General features: G+C 58.5%; 1 protein-coding gene across 2 annotated transcripts in view; it reads left to right on the plus strand.

The window, feature by feature from the left end:
• PAX7 (paired box 7) overlaps positions 1-26870 on the plus strand; it is a gene marked incomplete at its 3' end in the record, with an annotated part of 91521 nt that overhangs the window by 45171 nt on the left and 19480 nt on the right. For both annotated transcript variants that reach the window (XM_084242719.1, XM_084242720.1), the window contains exons 5-7: positions 5132-5331; positions 11532-11697; positions 12651-12847. In XM_084242719.1, the coding sequence (XP_084098845.1) occupies positions 5132-5331; positions 11532-11697; positions 12651-12847 (563 nt within the window). The remainder of the gene's footprint in view (positions 1-5131; positions 5332-11531; positions 11698-12650; positions 12848-26870) is intronic.

Genomic DNA, 26870 nt, shown 5'->3' on the forward strand with positions numbered 1-26870 from the left:
CCCGAATTACTTGATTAAAACGCATATCAACTATTATGTGATTCGTTTCTCTGCCGCAGCTCCTCGCCGGCCTATGTTAAACTGTAATAAAGGCTGGATGGGCGGCAGCAGGGAGGGGGCGCGCGGGAGTGGGAGTGGGGAGGCAGAGGGCCCCAACCTCCAGGCCACTGCTGGCTCCACCTGATCTGGGGTCTGGAAGTGGGTCATCCCTCCCCTGCCTTCACCGAGGTGGTTAGGGCCAGAGACTTGTGACCAGCTCACTCGTGTGCCGGCTTTTCCTCTGGTAAAGGGAAGTTTGGGGGAGGGGTCTGCAGGGTGGGGAAGAAACCACCTTGGTTTCGTGATCAGAAGTGGGATCCTCCTTCACTGGGGAAGTCAAGGTGGCAGCATTGACGCTGTCTGTGCGGGGACTCCTGCGTCCTGGCTTCCCTCCCGCCTCACTGCCTGGGCCTCCACTGACAGCTGTAAAATGGGGCTAGGGCTGCCTGCTGGACCCTCTGGGTTCTCGGAGTGACTGCCTTGGAGCGAGGAAGGCACCCAAACTGTAGAGGGCTGTGCACAAGTGTAGGGCGATCCTGTGCCATGCGTCAGAGTTTAAAAGGAACTTTGCCCTCACTCTGCCAAGCCCCTTGTTTCAGAAGCCTTGGCCGAGTGCCCGCTGCGTGCCAGGCAGTGTCCCCACTTCACTCGGGCTCTCTCAGTTCAGTGGGACGAGGGACCCACGAACAGGCAAGTTTGTCTCCTGATGAGCTTTGAGAGTCCCAGGAAGACCCAGGCAGCCTTGCTGGGGGAGGCGACCCATGAGCTGGGTTCTGTGGGGTGAGTAGGAGTGTGCTGGCGGAAAGGGGGAGGCGTCCCAAGCAGAGGAGGTTCAGAGATGTGAGCCAGCGAGGCTGGACACTGGGCGGGGTGGGTGGTGGTGGGCCTCCCTGGCATAGCAGAAGCTTCTAAGTCTGTGGCTGTGAAAGCCTTGAAGGGAGGGCCAGAGGCTGGGGAGAGGCCGGGAGAGCCACCTCCCAATGGCTTTCCAGCCGCCTGGCTGGGGCTGGGCTGCCTGAACAGACCTCCTTCTCGCCCACCCTCACGCTCTGACCAGCCACACGGCTCCTGTCGCCCCGTCCCTCATTCCAGCCTCAGGCCGCTCTGCACCACTTTCAAGTCACATGGCTGCTTTGGCGCTGTGCCAGTGCCAGCGCTTCCGCTTCCGGAGGCGGTGTCCCCCGCCACCCTGGGGCAAACCCAAGACGGGCTGACACCTCCTCCATCAGTTTGGGAGCGCCCTAAAGCAGCTATTTTCTCCCATAAGCTGGAGAGGGCCCAGGCAGGGATGTGCTCTTCCTGCCTTGCATTGGACCCCCACAGCCCTGGACAGAGAGGGATTCGGGAACCCATAGGGAGGGTTCCCTCCTCATCCCTTTCCTGGGGCTGCTTCCAGACCTGCCTCAAGCTGGTCCCGCCCCCCATGGGAACTTTCCATCCCACAGCTGCTGGGGAACAGGAGGGCAGGAGCTGCAGCTGGCCCAGAGCCTCTGTTTAATGAATGCGCCCCCATGTCCACTCTGCCCAAGTGTCCCCTCCCCGTGCTGGCGGCCTGGGCTTCACCAAGAGGCAATCAGCTCTAGGCGTGTGGAGGACTCAGCAGGGCCTCTCTCTGGCCAAATCTACCTAATCCTGCTGATGAATTTAGGTCTGAGACTCAAGGGCTCCCAGGGGCGGGAGGGGGAAGGGAATCATGGGGAAACTGGGCGAGGCGGCAGCTCGGGCTTCTGTGTCCCTCCCCACTGTCTGTGCGGGTCCTGCTTTCCACCCTCTGCCCTTTTCTGTCATCAGTAAAAATAAGAGAACAATGATAATGACCTTCATGGACCCTCTAAAGGCTCCAAGTCACTCCCGTAGCCTTCAGGTTAGTCCATCCTCAGCCATCCAGTGAGCCCCGCGGGGGTAGATCCTTCTCGTCACCTTTACAGCTGCGACCCTGAAGTCCAGAGAGGGGAAGTGACTTGTCCAAGGCCACACAGCAGGGTTGAGACAGAGCCCAATCAGGAGTCAGGCTCCCAGACCAGGGCTGTTGAGTAGATCAGAGCCACCCCACAGGGTCCCCAAACTCCCTCCCAACCTGTCCTTTCCCCCACCCCTTCCCGGCGGGAGCATGTACTTACAGGCTGTGTGGGCTCCATCTAGTTACTGAACCTCTCTGAGCCTCCCTCTCCCTCTCTGTAAAAGACCAGCAGCCCCAGCTTCACAGACCTGAGTGGGGCTGGCCCAGAGAGAACGGCACAGACTCAGAATGTGGGTCTCTTCCCCGCCTGGGCCAGACAGAGAGGGGGCTGGCACATCTTTCTCAGGGGCCTGGAGTAACAAACAGACTGTGGTCCAGTTCCCTTGTCTCCCTGGATCTCCCCGCCAGTGGGAACGAGCCTCGCTCTCCCCACTCAGCAGCCAGAGGGTTGTTATGACAACCGCCAGCATCCTGGAGGACCATTCCAGATCCTTTCAAACAACAGAGGCCTCTGGCCCTCTTTGCCTGCTGCAGTCGGCCAGGGTTGGGTCCAGGCCCTGGAGCCCCAAATCCGGGCTGCAGAAGGGGTGAGCGGGTTCAGGAGGTGAAGTGGGCATAGACTCAGTTCCACGATGAGTCTAGAAAGCTGTGAGTCCTCGAGGGCGCGGGTAGAAAGCATAAAAGAGCCAAGAGAGAGCCAGCTGGTGTTGATTTGGAAGGCCGTGCACCTGAACAATAACATTGTAAAGCGATGTTCCTTCTGGAAGGATGGTTTCAAACCCGAATTCAAGGAGACTCGTGCTTTTGTACATAGAACACGAGTATCATGTCCTAAAATAGGAACCCTAAAAATAAATATCCCAAAACGCAAGGAGCCCGTCTCATTCCAGCCAGAGGCTGCTTAGCCCAGCCGCGCCCCGCCCCGTCTCCAGAACGGGGGATTGAAGACCCGCCGTCCTGCGTGGCCCCACCGGCCCAGGGAGCGGGGCAAATCTGAATTAAAGCCCATGAAAACCCCAAATCGGCAGTCATTCCGTCCCACGTGTGATTCGATCCCACTGGACTATACAAAGCTTGCGTTTCTGCCATCACAGAAAGTTCTAGTGGGCAGGGCTGCCCGAGAACGGAGAGGAGACCTTATCAGACCAGGGTTTCTCCAGGGCAGGGCTGGGCTGGGCTGGGCTGGGCCTCCTCCGTCTTCCCTTCTGCTCCTCCCCCTCTGGCCTCACAGCTTGGAGGACTCTGCCCAGGGTGCTCCCCCATCCCTCGCAGCTCCTGTCTGAGCTTGAGGCTCGCCTTCCCGCCCAGTCGGTGCCCCTGCCCCATCTGCGGGCTGGCCTCCTGCCCCGGCTGCCAATCTCTGCTTCCCCCCACCCCCACCCCCCGCCCAGAGGCCCCCGCGGGCCAGGGCTCCCTGTCCCTGTCAGAAAATTGAGGTTCTGCAGTGAGTTTCAGGAAATGAATCCTTGGGGTTAGTTGTGTTTGGCGCTGAGCCCCAGACATGCTGGGAAGGCCCAGGGACGGGCAGTGCCCACCTTGGCCTCCTCTGGGCCGGGCAGGGGCAGAGGAGGGGCTGGTCTCTGCTTTTAAGGCCAAGGCAGACAAGGCTGAGGGGGCTCCCTTGCCGTTGGTTCCCTTGTGTGATGTCACCTCAGGGGCAGTGGACATGAAAGGCAGGGATGATCCCCACCCCCACTGGCCAAGGTACAAGATGGAGAGAAAGGAGCCAGAACTGAGGGGCGCTGCCCAGGGCTGGGTGACCTGCTCACCAAGGGAGCACCCCAGGATACCGTCACCCATTGTGGCCTTCGCTCAGCTCAGCTCTTCCCCAGAAGGCCTATCCCTTCACCTCCACCTGACCTCCTCTTGACCCCCAAGAAGTTGTAGTTGGTGTTTGGGGGGCAGATGGGGGAGTGGTTCCTTTGGGAAGAGCCTGAACTTATTTGTGTCGCTGACACTTGAAGAGCTGAACAGAGGTGAGGACAGGAGAGCACAGCTCCAGTGCTGGTGTGCACACCTCCAGGGAGGCGGTAGGCCTTTGGCTCTGCTTCTCTGTGACTCAGTTTCTCCCTCTGTAGTGTGAGCACATGATCTTGGAGGCTCTTCTAGTTGCACCCAGAATGAGTGTCCAGACACAGGGAGCAGGCCTCAGGTCCCAGGCAGCTAGGCCATGCCTGGCACGAGCCGGGGCTCCCCTGATCTGGTGAATGGATGAGTGACAAGTGCTCCGGGAATGCCAGGGGTGGAGATGGGAAGGGCCGGGGGGAAAGAGAAAGGAGGCAAAGGAGAAAAGAGAAGAGCAGGGGGAGAAGAGAGGAAAACAATCACCTCTAATTGCTTCTCCTTTTCTCTCTTCCTTGGGACTCCCTTCTCATTGATCTCCTCATCCACATTCCCCACAGCTCCCCCCCCCCCCCCGGGGCAACTGGGGCTACAACTTCAGAGCCCTGGCTAGGTACCTCCCGGCTCTGCTGGATCAGAGATGGGCAAGAGGTACATTGTTGGTGGGGCCAGGGGGGCAGTTCAGCCCCAGGGTGTCCTTAGCCTCAACAGCTGAGGAGCTTGATCAAGCCCTTCCTGCAGCCTCCCTGGCCCAGACCTGGGACAGGAACAGGTTTCTGGCCTGACAGACCCTTCCCGGCCGGGGAAGTGAACTGGCCGCAGATGTCCTGGGCTCTCTCTGTACAGGACGCAAAGGCCTACACCATCCCAGACTCCAGGGTAGAAATTAGTGGGGATGATGGGGTGAGTGCTGTGGCCATGACCCGGGTCACCCAGAGATCCTGAGACATCCTAGAAGAGCCTTCTTAAGGTCAGGTTCACTGGGGGACAGTGACTATACTGTTGAATTCTCTCTTTTTTTAAGAATGTAATTTTGACCAATGCATTTCGTCAGGAAAACACCCGAGTCCTAGCCGCGCTCCGTGTCAGTGCAGAAACCTAAATGCCCAGCTCAGGGGGATTTTACTTTTCAGGACAGGTGCCCTGAGTATTTAACCAGTCCCCTGGGGCCGGTCAAGACGATGCTGTGGGACATTCTTCTCCCTGGGATCCTCACAAGGTGCTGGGTCGGCAGGTGGCACAAAGCACCCCCTTCTCACTGGGCTCCCTCCCTGCCGCCCCTTCCTGCAGGGAACCGGCTGGACGAAGGCTCAGACGTGGAGTCGGAACCCGACCTCCCGCTGAAGCGCAAGCAGCGCCGCAGCCGGACCACGTTCACGGCTGAGCAGCTGGAGGAGCTGGAGAAGGCCTTTGAGAGGACTCACTACCCCGACATCTACACCCGCGAGGAGCTGGCGCAGAGGACCAAGCTGACTGAGGCGCGCGTCCAGGTGAGGCTCCAGGCAGGGTCCAGAGATGGAGACTGAAGGGGTGGGGTAGCCAGGTAGGGGTGGGGGTCTGCAGTAGGCAGTCCAGGGACGAGGTGGACAAATAATGTCTCCAGCACTGGATGCAGAGTAGGTGGGCCACGAATGTTGGTTGATTGACTGACTGAGCGCTGGACAGCCCCAGAGAAGCCAGGAGCAGTGAGGTCTGTTGGATGAACTTCATCCTCCAGGCAATAGGCACCCCAGGAGAGGAGGGAGGGTTGGAGGGCGGAGAGAAGGGCATTGGTGCATCCAGAAGAGCGGGCTCAGGGAGTGAAAAAAATCTCCTAATCTCTGAGGAAGAGAGGAAGTGATTAAGAGGGGAACTTCTGCACAGTCTCCCTTCCTCACCTGGGTGATGAGTTTCTTGTGCTGGGGCGTGCGAGCCCCCAGGCAGGCCTGTTGCTGGGAGGCTGGAAGCATGCAGATCCCCTGCACCCTCAAGTGTGTGATTCCTGATAAGTGGGGCAGGGGTGGGAGAGAGCAGAAAGTGCAAGAAGCTGCCTGGGCTCCCTGTCCCCCGCTGTGAGTGTGTGTTTGGGGGGGCCCTTTAGCCCAGGCTGAGGCTCAGATTCCTGCAGTTGTTCTGGGGCTGACAGGGTGGGCTTGTGCTGGCTGGGGGAGGAGGAGGAAGAGCTGGGAGGACAGCGAGGAACGCTTTCAGGAATCCTTTCCTGGCCTGTCTTCCCCGTGAATTGGGAGGCTGGTGGGCAGAGGGGCCGCCCCAAAGTGTTCACAGGTTGGGGCCTTCCATCCAGGCCAGCCAGCCTCTATTGGGGACCTACCTGTACTAGCTGCAGTGCTCCCACTTCTAACACACGACCTGGTGGAACCTCAGGCAGAGTTCAGCCAACACCCTGGGGCACGGATCCTGCTGGGGGGGTGGGGGGCAGAGGGCAGCTGGGGGTGCTGGAGCCCAGGTTCTTTCCATCTTGAAGAAAACGCGAACTCAGAGCCTAGGATTTGAGAGCAATAGGGAAAGTTCTAGAAGCAAAGTGGCATTTAAACACTGCAGAACCAGCATTTCCCCCTGCACCCTCCCCACCCCCACTCTGACAGCCTCTGAGGGAGACCCCAAGGGGAAGGGGGCAGGGGCAGCAGCCAGCTCATCTCACTCCCTCCCCGGCTCCCAGGCTGACATCGGAGCCTGCCCCCAGCCGCCCCTCCCCGCCTCTGATCCTCCTGCAGCTGTTCTCCTGGACACATTCCTGGGTGCTTTCTCATTCCCATGTCTGGTGGCTTCGGCTGCTTCCCACCACCTTGAAGCCTGACCACTCCTTATAAAATTTCCTGGCTGTCAGGGCTCTGCTTTTATTGGCCCAGGGGACCGAGGAACAGGTGTCACTCAAGGTCTGACGAAAGGAGAGGGCCAGGAAGGGGGGCAGCGGGCAGAGCAGAGCCCAGGCGAGCCCACGGTGGGGGCAGCGCAGACCTCCTGTGCCTGCTGACTCCCTTACCATGCTCTGGGCTCCCCCAGGGCAGGGCTGAGGTGCCCCCAACCCCACCCTCTGCCCGGACCTTTCCCTGAATATAGGCAGGAACAGTAAGTGTTGAGTAGTTTAGGGCCCAGATGACTGATGGAACGCGTGGCCTGCAGAAGCGGGGCCTCAGAGGCCACGGCTGTTCTGGGTGGCAGAGGCCAGGGCCAAGAGGACCGTCCCACATCCAGTCTGCAGGTCTGCGGGGGCCAGAGCCATCAGCCCCTCCCTCCGACCAGCTGTGTCACCTCAAGCAGGTGGAGACAAGTCAGTTTCCTCTCCTGAGAATTAATCTCACCTGTGAAAAGGGGATCAAACTAAATGATCACTAAGGTCCCTCAACATCCTAGGTGCCTTAATTATGGGCAATCAGAGCTTGTGGGGTGACCAGATGCCCGTTGTGGGAAGTGGTGAAGCAAAGCACAATACCCAGGTGGCAGAGATGCTGGCGACGGGCCTCCTGCGTGGGGCAGCGACCTGAATCTGTCGAGATTTGTTCTGTACTTCCTGCTCTGTGCTGTCCGGGTCCTGGGCCCCACTCTAAGAGCCCCTGCTTCTGATTTTGCAGCCCCGCACCCTCTCACCTCTGTGGTCCGGGAGGCGGGTGGGTGTTGGGGGGCTCAGAGCCAGAAGCCTAGGTTGGGAATTCCAGCTCCATCATGCCCCCTGCGGCCCTCAGTTCACCATCTGCAAAGCAGACACGATGATAATCATCCCAAGGAGTAAACAATCACATGCAAAAAACCCCCACCCCACACACCGTTAGGAGTGCCCAGCACATGGAATCTCCGTGCATGGAGACATTAGTGAAACTCCACCAGTCCATGGTGGTTCCAGTCATGGTGGTTCCAGTTCTGAAACTGGGGCTCATCTATGGGGCACCTCCTGTGTGCCAGACACTGTTCCAGGCATGGGGGGGTTCAGCTGGTAGAGTATGAGACTGATGTTCAAACCAACCAGAAAACAGGTGAACACAAGTCAGGCAGGGTCTGTGTGTTGTTACCTCCCCTGGCTGCCCTCCAGCCTGCTCCCCAGAAGGAGAGCCTCCCTGATGTCTGGCAGAGACGCCCCTGACCCAGCTTGCTGCAAGTCTGAGGGGTGAGGAAGGGTGTCAGGCAGGAGGACACAGCCTGGGGCCAGTGAGTCCTTCTGGGGGACCTTCGTCTCTAAACGACTGGTGGGCTGACCCCATCCTTGCACACATCTGCCCTGCAGGCAAAGAAATCTGTATCCTGAGATACCCAAGCCTGCCTGTTTCTTCTAGAGACAGAGGCCCCCCCCTGAACAGAGCCCCATTTTTGAGGGACTCCCTACCGAAGGACTGAAATCAGATATTTTTGTGACCCTCTGTGGTGCCCGCCCGTGCCAGCCAGGCGTTATCTCTCATCTCACCGTGTCCTCTGAGGGACGTGTGTTGAGTCTCCCGTTTTGCAGGTGAGAAACCTGAGCTTATGCTAAGGGAAGTAACTTCCTGAAGACTCGATCAGAAGGGCCGCACTGGGACATGGCAGTTTGTCATGTTCTTTTCCTCTGTGCCGCCTTGAGAGATGAAAAATTCAGCGCAGTGAACAGATGCTTCCTGCTCCCAGGCTTGTGCAGAGGGAAGGATCAAAACTGAGTAATAAAACTCAGTCTCTACTTTCAAGGAATTCAGTGCCTCCCAGGGGTTCTGGGAGGGATGCTGGGGCCGCTGCTGTCCCTCCTGGGAACCTCTGTTCTCCATCCGTAATGGGCCGCTTGCGCCAGGTGTGGGCTGGGGGCCCCGGCTCTGCCACGGGGGGTTTTCTAGCGGCGTAGAAACCCTCATGTTAACTCATGAGGTCCAGAACCGCCTGGAACGTGGGTGCTGTTTTAGCCATGAAGGAACTGAGGCACAGAGGGATAATGGATTTGCCTATCTTGGCTAGGCATCAAGGCAGGTTCAAGCTAGGCGGCCAAGTCGCAGAGTCCCTGCATTTATTTTTTTATTTTTTTTAAAGATTTATTTATTTATTTATACAAGCACTGGGTACAGTCAGAAGCGCGGGAGGGTGAGAGGATTTACCAGAGCCAGAGCGGGGAGCAGAGCAGGCAGAAGGACCGAAGTACACTGCTGAGGGGAGCAGCGGGCGGCAGGAGAGGTCTGCGCGCCATGCGGGACCCTCCTCCGGTGGCCGGGGAGCAGCCGGGGATCGAACCGGGGCCGCAGAGGCCGTGGGCAGCTTCGCAACCCAGCGCTCAACCGCTGCGCCACCGGGGAGGCCCGTCCCTGCATTTAAACATCATGTTACACTTCACAAGGAGGGAGAGGCTTTGTACTGGGGTAGAGGCTGCCCCAGGGCAACAGGACAAGGAAGGAAGAAGAGGTGAGACAATTGACAGCAAAGAGCATGGCCTGTCTTCCAGGATGTCCTCTAGATTCTGAGAAAGTTGGAAGCCCTTCCTCAAGCCCCTGGCTAGCACCTTGCACTTCACCCTACCTGAGCTTAGGCAGTCACTGTTCTGTGACTGGTGTGTTGGGGTCCAGGTAGAGGGCAGCTGGAGGGTGGAGCTGACCTCTTCATCCACAGCATCTTGTTGGGCACAGCGTGGAGTCCTAGCAAAGGTTTGGGAGCAGGAGGGAATGAGCAAGGGGGGTGGGGAAGGAGGGAGAATATGTCCGTTTCTTTCGCGCTCTTTGTGGAAATCATGGCCCACACCTCAGGCACAGCTGCAGCGTGACCCACCAGATCAGCTTGTCCCAAAGTTAAGTCATTCTCCAAGGGTCCTCAGGATTCTTGCCACATTAGCATATTTGCTTTTTTAAAAAATAAAGTCAACAAATTAAAAATAAAAGTGTGTATCATGCTTGTGAAGGGACACATGGGAATCACACAAGGGAAGACAAGCGTGAGTAGAGCCTGCTGGGAGGTCACCTGCAGAGGCGTCCCCTGGCAGGAAGGAGAGGAGCAAGGGACAGGGTTAGGCTGAGGCTGCGTGAGCCCCGGGCAGAGACCAGAAGGCCTGGAGGAGAAGCGGGGAGGTTCGGGGTTACTTAATGTCTGTCACTTGCCATCCGGGCTGTCACTCCAGTGTGAAGCGGTGGAGACCCACCCTCTGGGAAACATGGAATTGAAACAGATCCTTCCCTACCCGGGCCCTCCCGGGAGCAGGACACTGCCTGTTCCCTGCCGTTCAGCAGCCTCTGGGCCTGACTGGTGGCATCTCCCCTGCCAGACTCCCCAGGGAAGCCCTCGGTGCCCTGGGGAGGTGGGGAAAGCCAGGGCTTCAGTTTCATTCTGGAGCCAATTTTTGTTCCTGATCTGGCTGCCTCGGCCCCTTCTCTGAAACCTGACCGGTCCGAGTTTGCTGCTCTCTTCATCTGGCTTGGGAAATCGCACTGTCTCTCCCCTTGGGAAGGCCTTGGAAAGGCAGAAATTACCAAGGGCGTGTAAGCACCCCTCCAGCAGCAGCGACCCCCCCCCCATGTTTGCAGAGGTGGCCTAGAGATCTGGGGGTCCCCAGGCCAGAAGGGGTTGTGATTTGCATCCCACCAGGAGGGGCTCCCACCTGAGCCTTGCAGCCCCAGCGCCAGTCAAGACACGGGGGCCCTTCCTGCCTTCCCTTGCCTGCCTGCCTTCCTGCCTGCCTGCCTCCCTCCCTCCCTCCCTCCCTCAGTGAGGGTTTGGGAACACCTGTGGAGCAAGGAGCAAGGGAGGCCTGGCCTCTGCCCTGGGGTGGAGTAGAGTAGAGTAGGGCCTGAGGTGGAGACAAAAGCAAGTGTGGCCAAAATAAAGGAGTCGATGGACTGTCAGTGTGGAGGATCTCACGTGGGAGGCCCCCCAGGGCAGGCAGCGCCCGCCTGCACTACCTTCCATGCAGCGATTAGGGAAATGGAGTCGGCCGCCTGGACTCGCTGCTCATCCCTCCGGCCTGTCCCGGCGCTAGCTGACATTCCGCACAAGTGGGCTCCAGGAGCAGCGGATGTAAATTTGAAACTTGGATCCCGTATAGACTAGATCTGTGACCTTGCGCCCATTATTTGACTCTTGTGTGAACCTCAGTTTCTCCTCCTGTGAAGTGGGGAAAGGGGGGACTTAGCTCATGGTCTGCACGCAGACCGGCACGTGAAGTGTTAGACAGGGCAGGGAGGGGAGGGCGATGCCAGAGGACAGCCGTCATGTTCCCATGCTTAATAAGTCCCGGCGTGTGGTGGTGGCGGGGCGGGGGGGCTTTCCTGACCCAGGGGGCCCAGCCTGGATGAGCAAAGTAGGAGCTCAGGTACCAGACAAAAAACTGGCTCCACCTCTGAGTTGTGCAGGTGGGTCCATCCAAGTAGGTTCTAGACGTGCATCTCCCTCCGGGGGGCTTCCTGGAGGAGGCGGGAGGGTGTCTGGACAAGCATGGTCGCCCAGAGCACTGACATCCCTCCAGGAGGAGCAGCTGCCCTGGGAAGAGCACTGGAGTGGGAGTCAGACCGGGCTGTGCCTCCAACTCACTGCCACACAAGCAAATCATCTGCACCCCCCACCCCCAGTTTGTTTCTCTGTAACATGGGGATAATGCTAGTAACCCCCTCCCTGGGAGGTCGTGAGAACAGGTGGGATCGTGCTGTGAAATCGCACCACAGGGAGATTTCCTCCTCGGAGGTGGGGGTGCTGTCTGGAAGGGAGGGTGATGGCCAGCGGCCAGGCTGAGGGCTCTCTGTTCTCCACTGTCCACTCCCAGGTTTGGTTCAGTAACCGCCGGGCCCGTTGGCGTAAGCAGGCAGGAGCCAACCAGCTGGCGGCGTTCAACCACCTTCTGCCAGGGGGCTTCCCGCCCACCGGCATGCCCACGCTGCCCCCCTACCAGCTGCCAGACTCTACTTACCCAACCACCACCATCTCCCAAGGTGAGTGCCTGAGCCCGTCCTCGTCCTGGCCCCATCCGTTTCTTAATGAAGAAGGAATAATAAGGGTTCGCTACTCAGCCCTGAAGCTCGGCTCTGCCAACAGGCCCAGAGCACCAGTTGTGCTGTGGAGGTGGCCTCCGTGCTCACGTTCGGCACAGAGCTCCAAGCAGAGATGTCACATGAGCTTCCTGGGGTCTTACCAAAATGCAGGCGAGAGGGGGGTCTCCTCTGATCTCCCAGAACCCAATTCTGTCCTCGCCCTCCCACCTGCCCCCACCCCCACTGCAGCACATACTAGGGATCCTGATGCTGGACATTGGCCTCATGAAGCCCTGGTGCCTCTAAAGGGCTGGCCGCCTGGAGTTCTGGAGGCCAAGAAGAAAGGAGGGGACCCTCCTCATGATTCTCGGGAAACTGACCCATTACTGAGGCCCGTCCACTGGAACAGAACTGCACGGACGAGCCCTGACGGAGCAGAACAGCGCCCAGCAGCTCAGGGTGCAGATGGCACCTCCAGCCCTGACCCCACCTCTCACTGGCCCTGGCACCTTGCATGGGTGTTGGCTTCTTTGCCTGTAGAATGGGACAGCGGTCTTGCTCCATACCCTTAGGCGACACTTATCAGAGCACCTGGCAAGTGGTCAGTAACAGCTATCAGGTCCACTGTCCTCGACAGATCTGACTTTCAGTCCAGATAACACTTTGTTAAGTCCCTGCTGTGTGCCAGGCACGGAGCAGCGGGGCCTGTGTGCAGTTGCCTGGGCCTGGTCTGGACTGCTGGCCGGCTGTCACCCAGGACTTGGCCAGTCCCTTGATTCGCCCAGGAGCGTGTGCAGGCGGTGGTCCCTTCCCTCCAAGGAACAGACTGGGAGGAGGCTGAGGCTTGAGGTCCACCTTCCCAACAGAAGGTTCTGGTGAGGCATGAGCTCAGGCCTCTCCTGCTCTCTCCACAGACGGGGGCAGTACGGTGCACCGGCCCCAGCCCCTCCCGCCGTCCACCATGCACCAGGGGGGCCTGGCTGCGGCCGCCGCTGCCGACACCAGCTCTGCCTACGGAGCCCGCCACAGCTTCTCCAGCTACTCCGACAGCTTCATGAACCCGGCGCCTTCCAACCACATGAACCCCGTCAGCAATGGCCTGTCTCCCCAGGTAGGTGCCTCGCTCCTCGGCCTAGGGTGCCACCCCCGGACACCACTGGCGCAGATGGCGAGGGCTTTGGGTGCAGAGTGGCTCTCTCTTGGGGAGGACACCATGACATCGCTGGCTGGGTGCCTTGAGAGCATGTGAGGGAGGTGGGGATGCCCCTGCCACCTTCACTTGCTGGTGCTCCGTGGCCCTCCCCTCATTTAAGCTCTTCTCGGCAGACCTGGCTGGCCCGGGGGGTCTGAATGTCTCAATGGCTGCAGTGAGGAGGTAGAAAGGGATCCAGGCAAGGTTCAGTATTTCTTGCCACTCAGAAACAGGGATTTATTACAGACTTGCTCCTGGCCCAACAGCCACCCAGAGCTTTTGAAATCTGCTCACCACCCATCATGGCTCTGCCCAGGTCAGTCCTTTAAAGTCAGGCTTTTTCAGAGAGTGTTGGTGGGCGTCTTGCACCATTCCCTGGAGGATGCAGACTGCGGTGAGGGCTTTGTTCTAGAACGGGGAGTCCTTCCTGGATTCCGCCCTGTGTTCCCACTCCACGGGAGTGACCAAAGAGTGAAAGGCAAGACCATGCCCTATGGGTTGAGAGAACTGCACTAGCGTTCTAGACCAGGAACTGTGCTCCTTTTGGGTCTGGGACCTCGTCTCTCATGGGCGATTGGTTGCTGGTTAAGTCACTCATCACCTGCTGGTGCCATTAGAAATCATAAGGCCAGGGCCTCCCCGGTGGCGCAGGGGGTTGAGATGCAACCTATGAAGCTGTCCGCAGCCACTGCAGAGCGAGTTCAATCCCCGGCCAGGGAGCTACCCACATGCACAGCAGACCTCTCCTGTCTCGCCCGCTGCTCCCCTCAGCAGTATATTTCAGTCGGTCTGCCTATGCTGTTCCCCACTCTGTCTCTGGTGAATCCTCTCACCCCCTGCACTCTGGCCTGTACCCCAGTTCTTGATGCATAAATAGGTAAATCTTAAAAAAAAAAAAAGAATTCACAAGGCCATTTCTGGATTAAGTCAGAAAGATGGTGATGGGGTTCTGGTGGGCCTGGGGAACAGGACTGGGGATGTGGGACATCCCAGTGATTTTGAGGAACAGACAAGTTCACTTTTGTAACTATAGCAAGTTCTCAAATGTTCGTGGGGGAAGGTGTTAAATCCAGGGCTGGTTTGAACTCACCTTCCGAGACACCCGCCTCTTGCCTGTGCTGGGAAGATGTGGTAGGCTGCCATGGAAAGGGGAAGGCTGGTGGGCATTTCAGCCCCAGCGCCACCACTCAGGGATGTCAGGCAAGGTGGCGTCTCTGGCCTCAGTTTCTCCTCCTTGAAACACAGAGTGATTAGACTAAGCGTGTTAATAGCCTCATAATGAGGGTGTCCCCTGCCTCCATTGTGCTAACAGGTCACAGCACCTAGCACAGAACCTGGCACAAACTGGTGCCAAGTAGTGCCCTCCTCTTGCCAGGACAGTATAAAGGGAAACCTGTTACCTACAGGAAAAAAGGGTCCCACGGAGGGTCCGCACCCTTGGGGCCGCATCCATCGGCTTCCAGTTTTCATAAAGAAAGTTTTTCTGGAGCAGGCCTTTGCTGTTCATTTGCATACTTAGGGCTCCCGCAGTATTTAAGCCCGAGATAGTTACTATCTGACCCTTACAGGAAAAAACTGCCAACTCTTGGTCTAAAACATCCTCAAGATGATCATTTTCTGCATGTTTGGGGTTCATTCTCGTCCGTCTCTGTTCATGTGTATATTAGGTTCCATCTCTCCCCTTCTCTCTGCCTCGATTTTCCATCCTTGAAAGGGGGTGGTACTAGCACATCACGGGACCTTGCGGATGGAGTGAGACGATGCATTCACTGAGCCCAGGTTCTAGGCAGGAAGGGGCCCCAGGAACGGGTAACCCTAAGCCGCTGCAGGCAGAGCTCAGATGGCGATGCACCTTGGGGCCCTCTTGGGGTCCACATTATGGGGGGTGCTGCAGCCTGCCAGAATGTTTTTCTTGTGGAGCCTAATTGGCCTCTTTGCAGTTCAAGGCCTTGCCCTCCGTCTCATTAGCGCGAGGACTAATAGGCAAGCGAACCTTCCAGAGCTGGGAGCTAGACACAACAGGCCCCAGAGAGGGCTGGGTGGGGACAGCTGCAGAGACTGAAACGTCCTCGCCCGGGGATGTGGTGCAGGCCTGGCCTTGCGGCCCGAAACAAGTTGGAGGCACAGCCCTTGCAAAGCTGAAGGGGGACTTTGAGATCAGGTGGGCCAGCCGTCCCCCTTTACAGAGGGAGGGGCCCCATACGCTGGCCAGCCAGGGCCAAGGGCCCAGGGCACCTGCTTCCTGACCACTGCTCCCCCAACTCCCCATCTCCTTGAGGACCCAGGTTTATCCCCTGAGCAGCATTTTTGCCATAGGGCAGAGGGGAGGCTAGCAAAGGAAGGGCCTGGCTTCTGGGGTGTGGTTCAGCGATGGGGTAAAGATGCTCTGTGCGCGAGGATCTCCCACGCACTCCTTGGGCCCAGAGGTGAACCTGCAGGAGGGAAGAGGAAGAGTCACTGACCCGCCGCTGTCAGCTGCCAGATCGAGTCCGACCCTCGCCCCCCTCCCAGAGGCCCTTGAGGGGCTTCCTGCCCAGTCCTTGGGGGTGGAGAGGCTGTGAAGTGTGGTGAATTGGTTCAGAGACTCACCCCGAGGTTCCCACCAAAGGTGTGAAGACAGATGGAGGTCTGACAGGGGCAGAGGGGACCGGGAGGTGAGCAGCTGCCGGAGGAGGGAGGGGTGCGGCCATGGCGCCAGGGCGCCAGGGCAGGCGGAATGTGCTTCTGTGCACGTGAACCTGCCAGGGTTAAGCTGCGAGCACTTCCTGCAGGAAGGGGGCAGCAAGGGGGGCTGGGTCTTGCGCAGAAGCCCCAGGCAGTTCTAAGCCCTGACTCCCACCGCCTGAGCAGGCTGCGGCTCCTTGTCAGCACATCTCTCTGGGCTCGGCCCCTGTGCTGTCTCCCCAACCAGAGGGGCTTCTCCATTGCTACCTGGGCTGGGTGGGGGGATGGGGCTGCCTGCTGGGCTGTGGGGCTAGCACGGGAGCCCCTCACCCAGGACTGCAGGACCCCCTGCCACTCCCACCAGAGAGCCTTGGCAGTTGTGCTCACAAAAGGGAGCTCGCTGAGGGGCAGAGGTGGAGTTCTTGCTCATCCCCAGTTGATGGGATTCTGGCCCCTGACCCTGGAAGATGGGTGTTGCTGAGCCCCAGGAACTCCACGGAGAGACTGCCCAGCAGAATGTCATAGAAAACAGTGTGCTCAGCCCAGCTCTGCGAGCCAGACCCAGGCTCGCACAGGACAGCCAGCTCATGGTGCCCACTGTGTGCCAGGTGCTCTAGGCACCAGCAGGAGCTGCCCTCGTAGGGCTGGCAGCACAGCAGGGCAGACTGATAATGAATATGGTTAAAAACAGACCCTGTGATATCTTGACACCCATGTTGACAGGACGGCTGAACTTTCTGAGCCCCTGTGACTACAGACCCGGGTCTGTTTCCTACGTACTAATCCGCTCAAGGGGCAGAGCCAGCCTCCAAGGGCACGTCTCTGCAGCCTGAGATCGTCACCATCCAGCTGCCCTCCTGCCTCACAGGAATGCCCACCCTCACTCTCCAGAGATTAACTGGCAGCAAGAAGAAATCATCTGGGGAAGCTGGTCTGGCTTATGGGGGAGGAGCACACTCAGCCCATGTGGTGGATGAAAAGTTGGGGCGGGGGCCTCAGTTAGGGGCCAGCGGGCAGAGCTGAGCAGTACACACGGTAGCCTGCGGAGAGGTTTCCATGTCCTTGAGATTGGCGCCCTTGCAGTCCTCATGTATCCCCAAAGCCCAGCCTTGTAGGATCAGCTGCGCAGCCCACGGGCGTCCCTGGTCCTTGTGGGGAATCCTGCCCGTGAACCAATTCCCTGGTGGGGGGCGGGGCTCACAGTCCCGCAGCTTGAACCAAGGCTCATTATTTGGAAAATGGCTCTTAGAAAACATCTCGGGGCAGCTTAGCACAGAAGGAACCTTCCGAGGTATGAATGTCAAGGGTGAAGGGGTGCCCGCAGGTCTTCATGCCAGCCAGGTCTGTCTGGGAATGGCCAGCAGAGCACTTGTTAGGGGTCCTGGGTAGAGACAGAGGGGGGATGCCCAGGCCTGCCCTTAAGGGTTCCCCAGTCTGGCAGAGAAAGGGGACCACTCAGCCCCAGTCGTGAGGCTGCTCCCCAGCTGAGAGGACGACCCAGATCCTGGATCAGGAGTCACAGACCCTTGTCCTTAGACACCACAGTCTGAGGATGGAAGCACAGCCTGGGTGTGACGGGGAGACAGGCCTTGGGGGTCGCAGCTCTTAGTGGTCCAAGCTCCCAAGCGAAGAAGCCGGAGCAAGTCCTGCCACCCCGCGGCTGGAGGTCATGGCAGGGGCCTGAGCCAGCTTCATCAGGGCCTGTGTGGGTGCCTCTGGGGGACACATAGCAGGAGCCTCCTTCTCCCGTAAGTTTTTAAGATGCAGACCCTGTAAGAGCTGGTATTGGAAACTGAGGCCTGAAGAAGGGGAGAAAATTGTCAGGAACCCACACTGTTGGGTTAGCAGCCGAGCTGGACGTGCCCCTTTCTCTAGCTCCTGGGGCCCGGGGGAGACCCTGAGAAGGAAACGGGAAGGAAGATGGAGGCAGAAGAGCTGCTGGGGGGGGGGGATAGTGGGGGGGGCAGGGCGGGGCGCACGAGCAGTTCCAGACCCCAGCTGGGGCGTCATGGACAGGGGGCTTCTGTCCTGCCACCGTCCCTCGTTTTGCTCCTTAATGTCCCACATTTTCCATCCCTTGGCTCTTCTCTGGAGCTGAACACAAGGAACCCATGAAAGGGATTTACATACTTACAATCCCCCCACACACACACGGAACTAAAGGAAACACTCTGGAAGCATGCAGTCAGCCACATGGCCGCCATCACAGCTCCCCCAGCCTTGTGTCCTTGCCTGCTGCTTGAGGTTTTCCCCCTTCCTTCCTGCGCACCTAGTAATTCCAGTGCAGCTACCGTGGAGCACAGGGCTGTGCTGCTGGCAGTGCTCTTGCAGCTTTCATTTTATGGATGAGGAAGCTGCCCTGTCCCGAGTCAGCCAGCCTCCCAACCACCCACTCATTCATCCGTCCACCCCTCTTTACCCCCATCCACCCACCCACCCACCCATCTACCACTCCATCCTTCCCTCCACCCACACACCCACCCACCCTTCCATCCGTCCATCCATCCCTCCCCATCCATCCATCCATCCCCATCCATGCATCCATCCATCCCTCCATCTACCCACCCTCCCACCCACCTATCCACCCACCCATCCATCCACCCATCCATCCATCATCCATCCATCCATCCATCCATCCATCCATCCATCCATCCATCCATCATCCAACATTTACTAAGCCCCCGCCACACATGCCAGGCTTTGTGGTAGATTCTGGAAGGGACAGAGCTAGGGTTGGGATGGTCTGGCCCCAGAGCCCAGTGTGCTCCTGTCATATCAGCCCTGGGATGTTGAGCCTTTGACCCACCTGGGAAAGCTGAAGTTTGAGGCCACAGGGACAAAAAGTAGCACAGCCAGCTTCGGAGTCTACCCTCAAATGCCAAGCTTCCCTCTCCTGAGACCAGTAGGAGCAAAGCTCACGGCTTTATTTTTATTTCCCTGTGAATGGGATCTCCTGAATGCCTCTTACTAGCAGCTTCCCAACTGGCAACCCTGGAAGCGCCAAGGAGCCAGCCCAGCCAGAAGAGGCACTCCATTTGCTGAGCACCTCCATGCTTCTGGGAGCACCGACTGGGAGCACTTGGCTTGGTGATGTCAGTCACACCCCCACAGAAACTTTGCACTTGGGGGAAAGAGGTTCAGAGAGGTTTAGTAACTTGCTGAAGGCCACAGAGCAGGTGGGAGGCAGATCTGGGGGACCCATGCACCACTTTCCCTGACCCCCAGCAGGGTAGGAGCACTGGCTCTCGGGAACTGAGCTGTGCTTCTCCCACCCTGGACCTTAGAGTTCCCTTTGCCTTTCTCCTCTCACTTCCTCTTTGTGTCTTTCCCCCCTTTATTGGCGACACTGCGTTTATAATAGGCATTTAAAATGAGTCTTGCTGGACCAGGGACGAGGAAGGAGGAGGGAGTGGGAGATTTGCAGGCAGGAAGGCAGGGAGGGGGATTGTGGGGTGTTAAATAGCCCAGAATTTTTAAAAAACTGATGCAAATCACTAGTAGGAGAGAAAATTATGTGCAATTACGTCCTGATATTGGAAGGTTTTGCCTAGCCCAGGCAACAAGATCTCATTAACAAGCAGAAAATAAGATTGAAATGGTGTGTAAAAGAGCTGAAAAATGAATTTGAATGCTGCGTTTGTCCACAATTACCCCCTCCTTCACACATATTTTATTGCAATTTTTTTATTATTCTTAATCTCTCCATTCCTCAAAGCAGATTGGGGACATCCTGGCATTACTGGGGTGTCGGGAGGAGGTGTGGCGGATTTCTTGCTCCCCTGAAAGGAGACCCTTCTCTCGCACATTTTCCGAGGTTGGGTTTTGGAGGGATCAGAATTCATTTCTCCGGCTTAGTGGGTTGTAGGAACATGGGGCTTTAACCCCAGCCCAGAGCTCCTCTGCACCCCGCCCCGCCTTCCGCCTCTTCCCTTCCCGGCTCTGCTGCCTCCAGCTTCCTCCCTTTTCCCTTCTCAGGGTCTCTCCCAGCCTTCCCCTTTCTCCAGAGGCCTCTCCCCCAAGCCACCAGAGCTAGAGAAAGCCTGGGAGAGGGAAAAGCAGCTTGATCTTTGCTAACAAGCAGCTCCGAGGTGGAGTTCTGGTTCTGCCTCTTGCTCAGTGGCTGTGTGGCCCTGGGACACCTCTGTGGGCTTCATCTCCTTCGTCTGAAAATGGGAGTGACAATCCCTGCTCCTGGGGGGAGCTGTGAGGACTAAGGAAGAATTTGAGTAAAGGGCCTGGCACATAGTAGGTGCCTGGTACATACATGTGCGCTCTCCACCCCACCCCCATCTGTGCCCCGGCCTCCAACTTTGCCTTACTCAGTCCCAAATCAGAGTCTCTTTCTCCCGCCCCTCCTTTGCTGTCCCCTCTCTCGTCACTCCCTTCACCTGCTGGAAAATGCCTGCGCTGTTGCCCATTCAGTACAACGGAGGCTGTTCCACTGAGCTCCGTCTCGGGAAGAGAGGCCACTGGGGTGCAGGGAGCACCCCCGGGCCCTGGGGAAGGATGAGTTGGCTGGCATGGAAGCAGTGACTGGCTCACGCTGGCTCTGAGTGGTTTTCCCCTGGATTAGGGGAGAGCTGGCTGAGTCACCCCCACCCAGGTCCCATTTCGCACCATGCCCAGGGGTCAGCCTGAGGGAAGGGCCTAGAGTCTGTGGCCAGCTTTTCTTGGACCAGAAGCCAAATGACATTTTGCAGCGCCTACTCCCTGGAGAGGGCTTTCACCATCCCCCGTGATGGCCCAGAGACACCCCTAGGCACACAGGAGGGCCCCGTTGCAGCGGTGGTCAGGTGCCAACAGGGGCCGTGGGACCGTCTGCTCAGAGAGTCAGGTCCTCCCAGCGCCGAGGGGCCCTTCCCTTTCCTCTGGCCAGGCCAGGCTGGGCAGGGCTGTGAGGATCAGAGAAAAACTGTCACGGGGTCTGGGCATCCCTGAGCCCTTCCGGTCCCCGGGGGCACAGACGCTGCCAAGATCCCACTCTCACATCCAGCACTGCCTTTGTCCACGGCTGCCCCACCTCAGTGGGAAAAGCTGAGTTATTTCCCCCTGGCGGCTCCATGCCAAACAAAACCACCTGCTCCCGTCAGTCAGAGGCTGGGCTCGGCCCACAGGGGAGAGCCAGGGCTCAGCCTGTCTCCTGTGAAAACAGACGCATGTTTACGTCCCGCCTGCCTCACCCATTTTTCCTGGGTGGAGGGACAGAAAGGGGTGGGGGAGAGAGGTGAGACCAGCATCAGGAACTTTCTGGACTGCTGCTGAGGAGGGCAGCTCATGCCTAGGAATCGAGGGTCCAATTTATTGCCCAGCTTCCTGGTGCCTCTGAGGTGCTTTTATGGTGGAGGGAGGCAAGGGAGGGTGCCCTGGCCTCTCCTACCAAGAGGACCAAGTGGATTCTGGGAAGGTGCCACCTTGAGTGACCTCCCCCGGCCTCCGCCGAGGCTGGGTGAGAGATGTGGGTTGAAGGCAGCCCTCCAGGACCCCTGGGGCCTTCTCGTTGCCCATCCTGATGCATCTTGGGCCAGCTTGCTACTGCCCCTTCCCTGGGTGGAGTAAAGGCCAGGCCTGACAGTGGGCAGGGGAGATCTGGATGCTTCCACGCTGCACTTGATGTCCGAGACCGTGGGCTTCAGATCCTCAGGGAACACTGAGGCAGCTGATTATCTAGTTTGCTCTTGAATATCATTGTATATGATTCCCTTCAAATTCGTTTACGCAGCTTCTGTTACTAATGCGGTGCAGAGGAGGGAGGACGAGAAATATACATGGCTGTCTCTGCCCTCACCAAGAATATTTTGGGGTAGACAATACCTTTCCCCCTCGCCCCCAAAGTCTCCTGGAGCAACTAGAGAATCGGGGTTGACAATTCAGTGTGATTTCCTATCAAACAGGAGGCTGGGAGGAAGTTTGGAGAAGAGAGGGGCATGAAGGAGGCTTCCTGGAGGAGGGGTCCCGAGAGGATTTGCTCAGGGGAAAGTGGGAAGAGGCAGCAGGGTAGCGCCAGCTGGAAAGCAGCAAATAATAAGGCAAATACTGAGGTAGCAGCTAATTGAGCTACCTCACGGGCACCGGCCAGGGCTCACCCCCGTCCCCTGCTTGCTGTGTGGCCACTGGCAAGTTACACGAGCCTCCTGGGTCTCAGCTTCCTCGTCTGTAAAATGGGGCTGACGCTGCTCACCCCGCAGGATTATGAGGATGAAATGAGACTGTTCGTGTGAAAGATCCAGTAACATCCCTAATAGAAAGGGAGCGCTGCCCTCTCCCTTCTTTGTCCCTGGCCTGATTAGAAACTGTTAGGGATTTCTCTGCTTAGGACATTTTTCTGGGACTGGAGCTCCCGCCCATTCCGGGCCAGGCCTGGTCCTGATTGGAAAGTCAGGAGGTCTGAGCTCCCTCCCAGCTCTGCTTCTGCCCCAATGTGTGACCTTCCTAGTCGCCTCTCTGCTCTGAGCCTCAGTTTCCCTATCTGGGCAGTGACAGAGAGAGACCAACTGCTGGTAAGGTGCCTCCTGCTCTGTCTGTGGTTTCTGCGGGTTCTTTGCATAAGCACTTGAGTCGCAGCCTCTAGATCTTTGGGTGTGTGCGTTGGATGGGGGTGTCCATCCTCCTGCCTGTGCCTCCCCCCATCCTCCTGGGGCCCCACCCAGCCTGGGCTCACAGGGCTTCCCAGCAGGCCAAGGGTTTAGCCCGGCAGAGCTGCCTGGTTTGGTGGAAAAGAATGCAAATAGCGGCTTTGTCCTTCTTTCTTATTAGCATGGGGGCGAAACAGTCCAGCAGATAGAGGGGAAGAAAATGAGGGAGATTAGCAATTAATACTGTCGGCAGACTCAGCGCTGCTCAGGCCGGTCCCTGGGGTCCCCATGGAGGGAGGCCGCCAGGATGGCCAGGCAGCCAGACCTGGGAGGCCAAGCCGGGCTCCAGGTAGGAGAGGCGGGGTGAGTCTGAGGGCCCCTAGCAGCCCGTGTCTCCCGGCCTCTGCATCCGCCCCTCCCTGCCAGGAAGGCTTCTCTGCCGTCCCATCATCACCTGGAACCCACTCCCGCTGGGCTGGTTAAGACTTGACATCTTGCAGCAAGCCTTCCTTCCCCCCTCCTGGTGGGCTAACTGCGCCTTCCCCGGGCTTCCACCACATTCCATCGGTAGAATCAAAGAACCTGTGGTAAATCACCAATAATAATAATAATGGTTCCCTATTCCTGAGCACTTACAGCAGGCCAGGTGCTGGGCTGAGTTTTGCTAAGTGCCTGAGTTTTGCTAAGTGCCGTACATGGATTAACCCTCACAACACCTCCTTTGAAAGGGAAGAGCCTCCATTTTTTCCTCTCCTACACACGGGGGGATGGAGGCACCAAGCAGTTGAAATCATTTGTCTAAGGCAGGGTGTGAACCAGTGGCAGGCAGGAACGTGAACCCTGGTTGGCCTGGCCCCAGGAGTGCTCTACAAAGTGTGTGTCATGAAAATAGGCAGTTCCCTACTTACTGGTGAGGTCTTTGAGGCCCCAGACCTGATTCTCAGGGGCCTAAGAGGCAGGAGACCCCCAGGGGTGAAGCTGCTGACTCTGGAGCCCTGTGCCTGGGCCCAGACCCCGGGGCTGCTGCTTCCAAACAGCTCCTTCTCTGCCTCACTTTGCCCCTCTGGAAAGTGGGGTTGACATTAGTTCCCATGTCATACAGCTAGTTGGAGAAGAAAAATGTGCATAGCTTGAAGAGATGTGCATAGCTTGTGGGCCTCTGCCTCAGGATGGGGTGCTATTTGCAGATGGGGGTTCCCAAGGCCATACAGTAGGTGGGTGCAGGACCAGACCCCAGGAATTATTTCCTCCAGCACCTTTGCGTTTCCCTGTTCCTTCCTGCCTCCCTTTGGAGTCTCCTGCCCCACTGAAACCTCAGCCCCGGAGCTCCCCCACGCTGGATCCTCCCTGCCAGCCCCTCTCCTCCTGCTCCCCAACTGTGAACATTTCTCCAACTCCTTGGCAGGGGCAGGTATTCTATTACTGGGTGGTGGCCCAGGGGGAGGCTTCTAGGAGCATCTGAGATCTGAGCCAGTGTCCCCAGGCAGCTTTGGGACCTGTGAATGCCACTCCTAGTTTCTGTGCAGCCTGTGCCAGCCACCCCCACGCTGCCTCACATTCCTTCCCAATGTCAGGACCAGCACTTTCTGTGGCAGCAGGACAGCCCCTGCCTGTCCAGCCAGGTCTGCCTGCCCCTTCCTCTCCCCCAGCCCTTCTCAGCCGCCTGTCCTGTCCCTCAGCCCAGCGCACCTCTCTGGGGGTGACGCTATCGGCCTCTGATTTCTCCCTTCCCCAAACCGCCTCTGATGCTGTTTCTCTGCTCCTTTCTCCTTGAGGTCCCTGTCCCCCAGCTTGCCGCCCTCTCTCCATCCCCAGCCTCAGCCTCCCGCACCTCCCAGGCAGGATCCTGTCTCCACCCTGCCCCCCAACCAGTTTTATTTTCCTCCCACCTCCTTGGCTCAAACCCAGCATCCCACCCCCTTTTCCTTCCCCGTCCTCGTCCTCATTCTTCTCCACTCGAGTTCCCCAACTTCTCCACCTCCTCCTCGTCCATCCTCAGCCCCTCTGCTCCCCCTCCACCCCCCTCGCCCTGCCCCCTCCCGTCCCCTTTCTGACTCCCCCTTTTCAGCCCTTTGTGAACCCCTCCCCTCTCCCAGGCCTTTCTGGCTAGCGGGCGATGGCAGTGGGCTGAGCGCAGGTTTGGGGGCCCCCGCGCCGCTCTGGGTCAGAGGCTGGGTGGGGGCCGGGTGCTCGAGAGGCGGGTGGGGTGGCGTCTGGCCCAGTGGATCCGGGGCCCCTCCCGCGCTCCGCCGGCCCAGGCGCCTTTGATCCATGGCCCGAGGCCGCCTGACAGTGGAAAATGCGGGGAGACAAAACCACTCAGTCAAAGTGATTCCCAACAACTGTCTCCCCGAGATAAGGACGCGCTCCGGCTTGGCGGCCTGCTTAATTCCTGCGCCCGGGCCTGGGATGGGGAGCAGTGGCGAGCCTGGGCGCCCCGGGAACGCTGCGCGGAGCCCCGCCTGGGCTGGCTGGGCGTGGGTGCCCGCTCTGCCCGCGCGCCCGTCCAGGAGCGCGGGGTGACCCAGGGGCGGGCGGTGGGCACTGGGTGACCCAGGGGCGGGCGCAGCGTGTGCCAGCGAGCCTGCTGGCTCCGGAGAGCAGAAAGGACAGACCCTTCCTCGCTGCGCTTCCAAGGAGAACTTCCTGCCTACTCCCCACCCATTCCTTGGGTCCCTTCCACCAGTGCACTTGCTGGAACATTCTCACCCTCTCTCCTTCCCACTTATTCATCTCTGGTTTCAGCTCAGAGGTCCCTTCCTCCTGGAAGTCTTCCTGGATCTTCCAGTCTGAGTGGCTACACTCCCAGAGTAGCAGTTTTGCCTCCAGATTCTAACTCTCTGGAAGTCTCTCCCCTAAAGTAAGGACCAGGTCCTCCTGGTGGCCCCTGTCCCTGGCACAAAGCCTGGCACAGAGTAGGGGCCCAGTAAACAGCTGTGGGGGCATGCATGGGGCACTGTGCCCGTCCATTCTGTGCCCAGCCCATGGCTCCTGCCTTCAAAGATCTCCTTACTTCGGCAAGAGACAAATGAACAAACCCGGAGCTTGAGCTTCCAGGGAGCAGTGGATGCTCCAGCCAAGGGTGGGAGAGGGGACGTATCTGTGACCCTGGCAGCCCAGTGCCAATGCTTTCTGAGGACAGGCCAGCCTGGCTCAGCTGGACAGACCTCGCGGAGACCAGCTTTGCTTTGCAACCACCTTTCTTGGCAAACAGGACTCCAACTTGGGGGTTCAGGTGGAGGCAGGAGGTCAGATTGTATAAAGTGAGGTCAAAAGAGACCCTTCACAGCCCCAGCCCAACCCTCCACCTCCAGGGAACCATCAGGAACAGACAGAGCAGGGGGTCCAGGCGGGCAGGAGCCAAAGGTGGTGGGAAGGCAGAATTGGGTTTCTGATGAGGAGGCCTTGCCCCATGCAGCGGTGAGTCCCCATCTCCCGGGAGTACAGGCAGCGCCTGGCTTTGTCAAGGCCGGGAGAGCAGCTTCTTTGCAGATGGGGATAATAGTGATCCCCATACATTTGCAGCAGAAGCATCTGGGGCTGCATGTTAAAACTGAATTCCCAGACTCCCCCCTGACAGGCCAAGGCTGTAGTGGGGCTGGCAGCTTCCATATTTTAAAGAAGGCACAGTTGGAGGCAGCCTGCATCAGGGAGTTCTTGCCTTTCAGTCTCTCACCCGCGCTGTGATACCCCCACCCCTCACTCTCAGAAGTGACTCAGTTGAACTGAGAGCCCTCTCCAGCAATCTCCAAGCTAAGGGGCACCCTAGAAATAGTTCACCTAACCCACTGCCTCCATTGGCATTGCCAATGGCCCGGTCGATTCAGAAGGCGGATGGGCACCTTTGCAGTCATCCTGCCTCTGCTCTGCGTGGCACGGGCAGTCCCCATGTTGACACAGAGAGCAAAGAGCACCAGACAGGAAGACCCACTCCCTGCCCAGCTCCCATCCCCCCCACCCTGCTGGCAAGACAATTGGGGGTCAACAGAGAGTGTGAGGACTCAGAATGCAACCCCCTTGCCAGGCCGGGGGTCTGACCTGCAGCAGAGGATTAAGGTCCCGCGAGGGTCCTGGCAAGTGTCTTATCACAAAGGGGACATATCCAGGCTGAAATTGAGACATGATGCCCCGGGGTAGACTATCCTAAGCCCCTCCCCCCAGGGGCTCCCTTCCCTTCCCTGCCACAGATAATGTCCTCCCCAGCCCCACACTCCCCAGCATCCTTGCCTGAGCCCCCCGGGGGCTGACTTCAACCCCAGACAGCTCTTTTCTCCCTCTGTAGGCCCACCTGGGGTCTTGCACTGCCCTGCGCTCTCCCACCCCCAACCCCCCCAGAGGTGAGGGTGTTGGTTCAGCATCATTATAGCCCGTGATAAAGACAAGAACAGCCCTGATTGGTTCAGAACCTGGCACTGCAAGGCCCGTTTGCCCCCATGAGTGATTTGATCCTTGCTGAGTCCCCCAGAGAGCCTGAGATCATCATGCCCGTTTTGCAGACTCAGAAGGGCAAAGCTCAAGGTCGGCAGCAAGGGACAGTGTCTGATGCAAAAGCCAGCTCTGCCTGATGCCAGAGACACACTGTCCTCAGTGCTGGGGCTCAGAACCTGGCGGAGGCCCTCGCTGCTGCCTGTCTGTCCTTTAACAACATGCCAGGGAGGCACAAGTGCAGGAACATTTAAGAAGCTCTGGCTGAGACGCCCTCATCG

The sequence above is a fragment of the Talpa europaea genome, assembly GCF_964194135.1.
Source record: "Talpa europaea genome assembly, chromosome: 9".
NCBI lineage: Eukaryota > Metazoa > Chordata > Mammalia > Eulipotyphla > Talpidae > Talpa > Talpa europaea.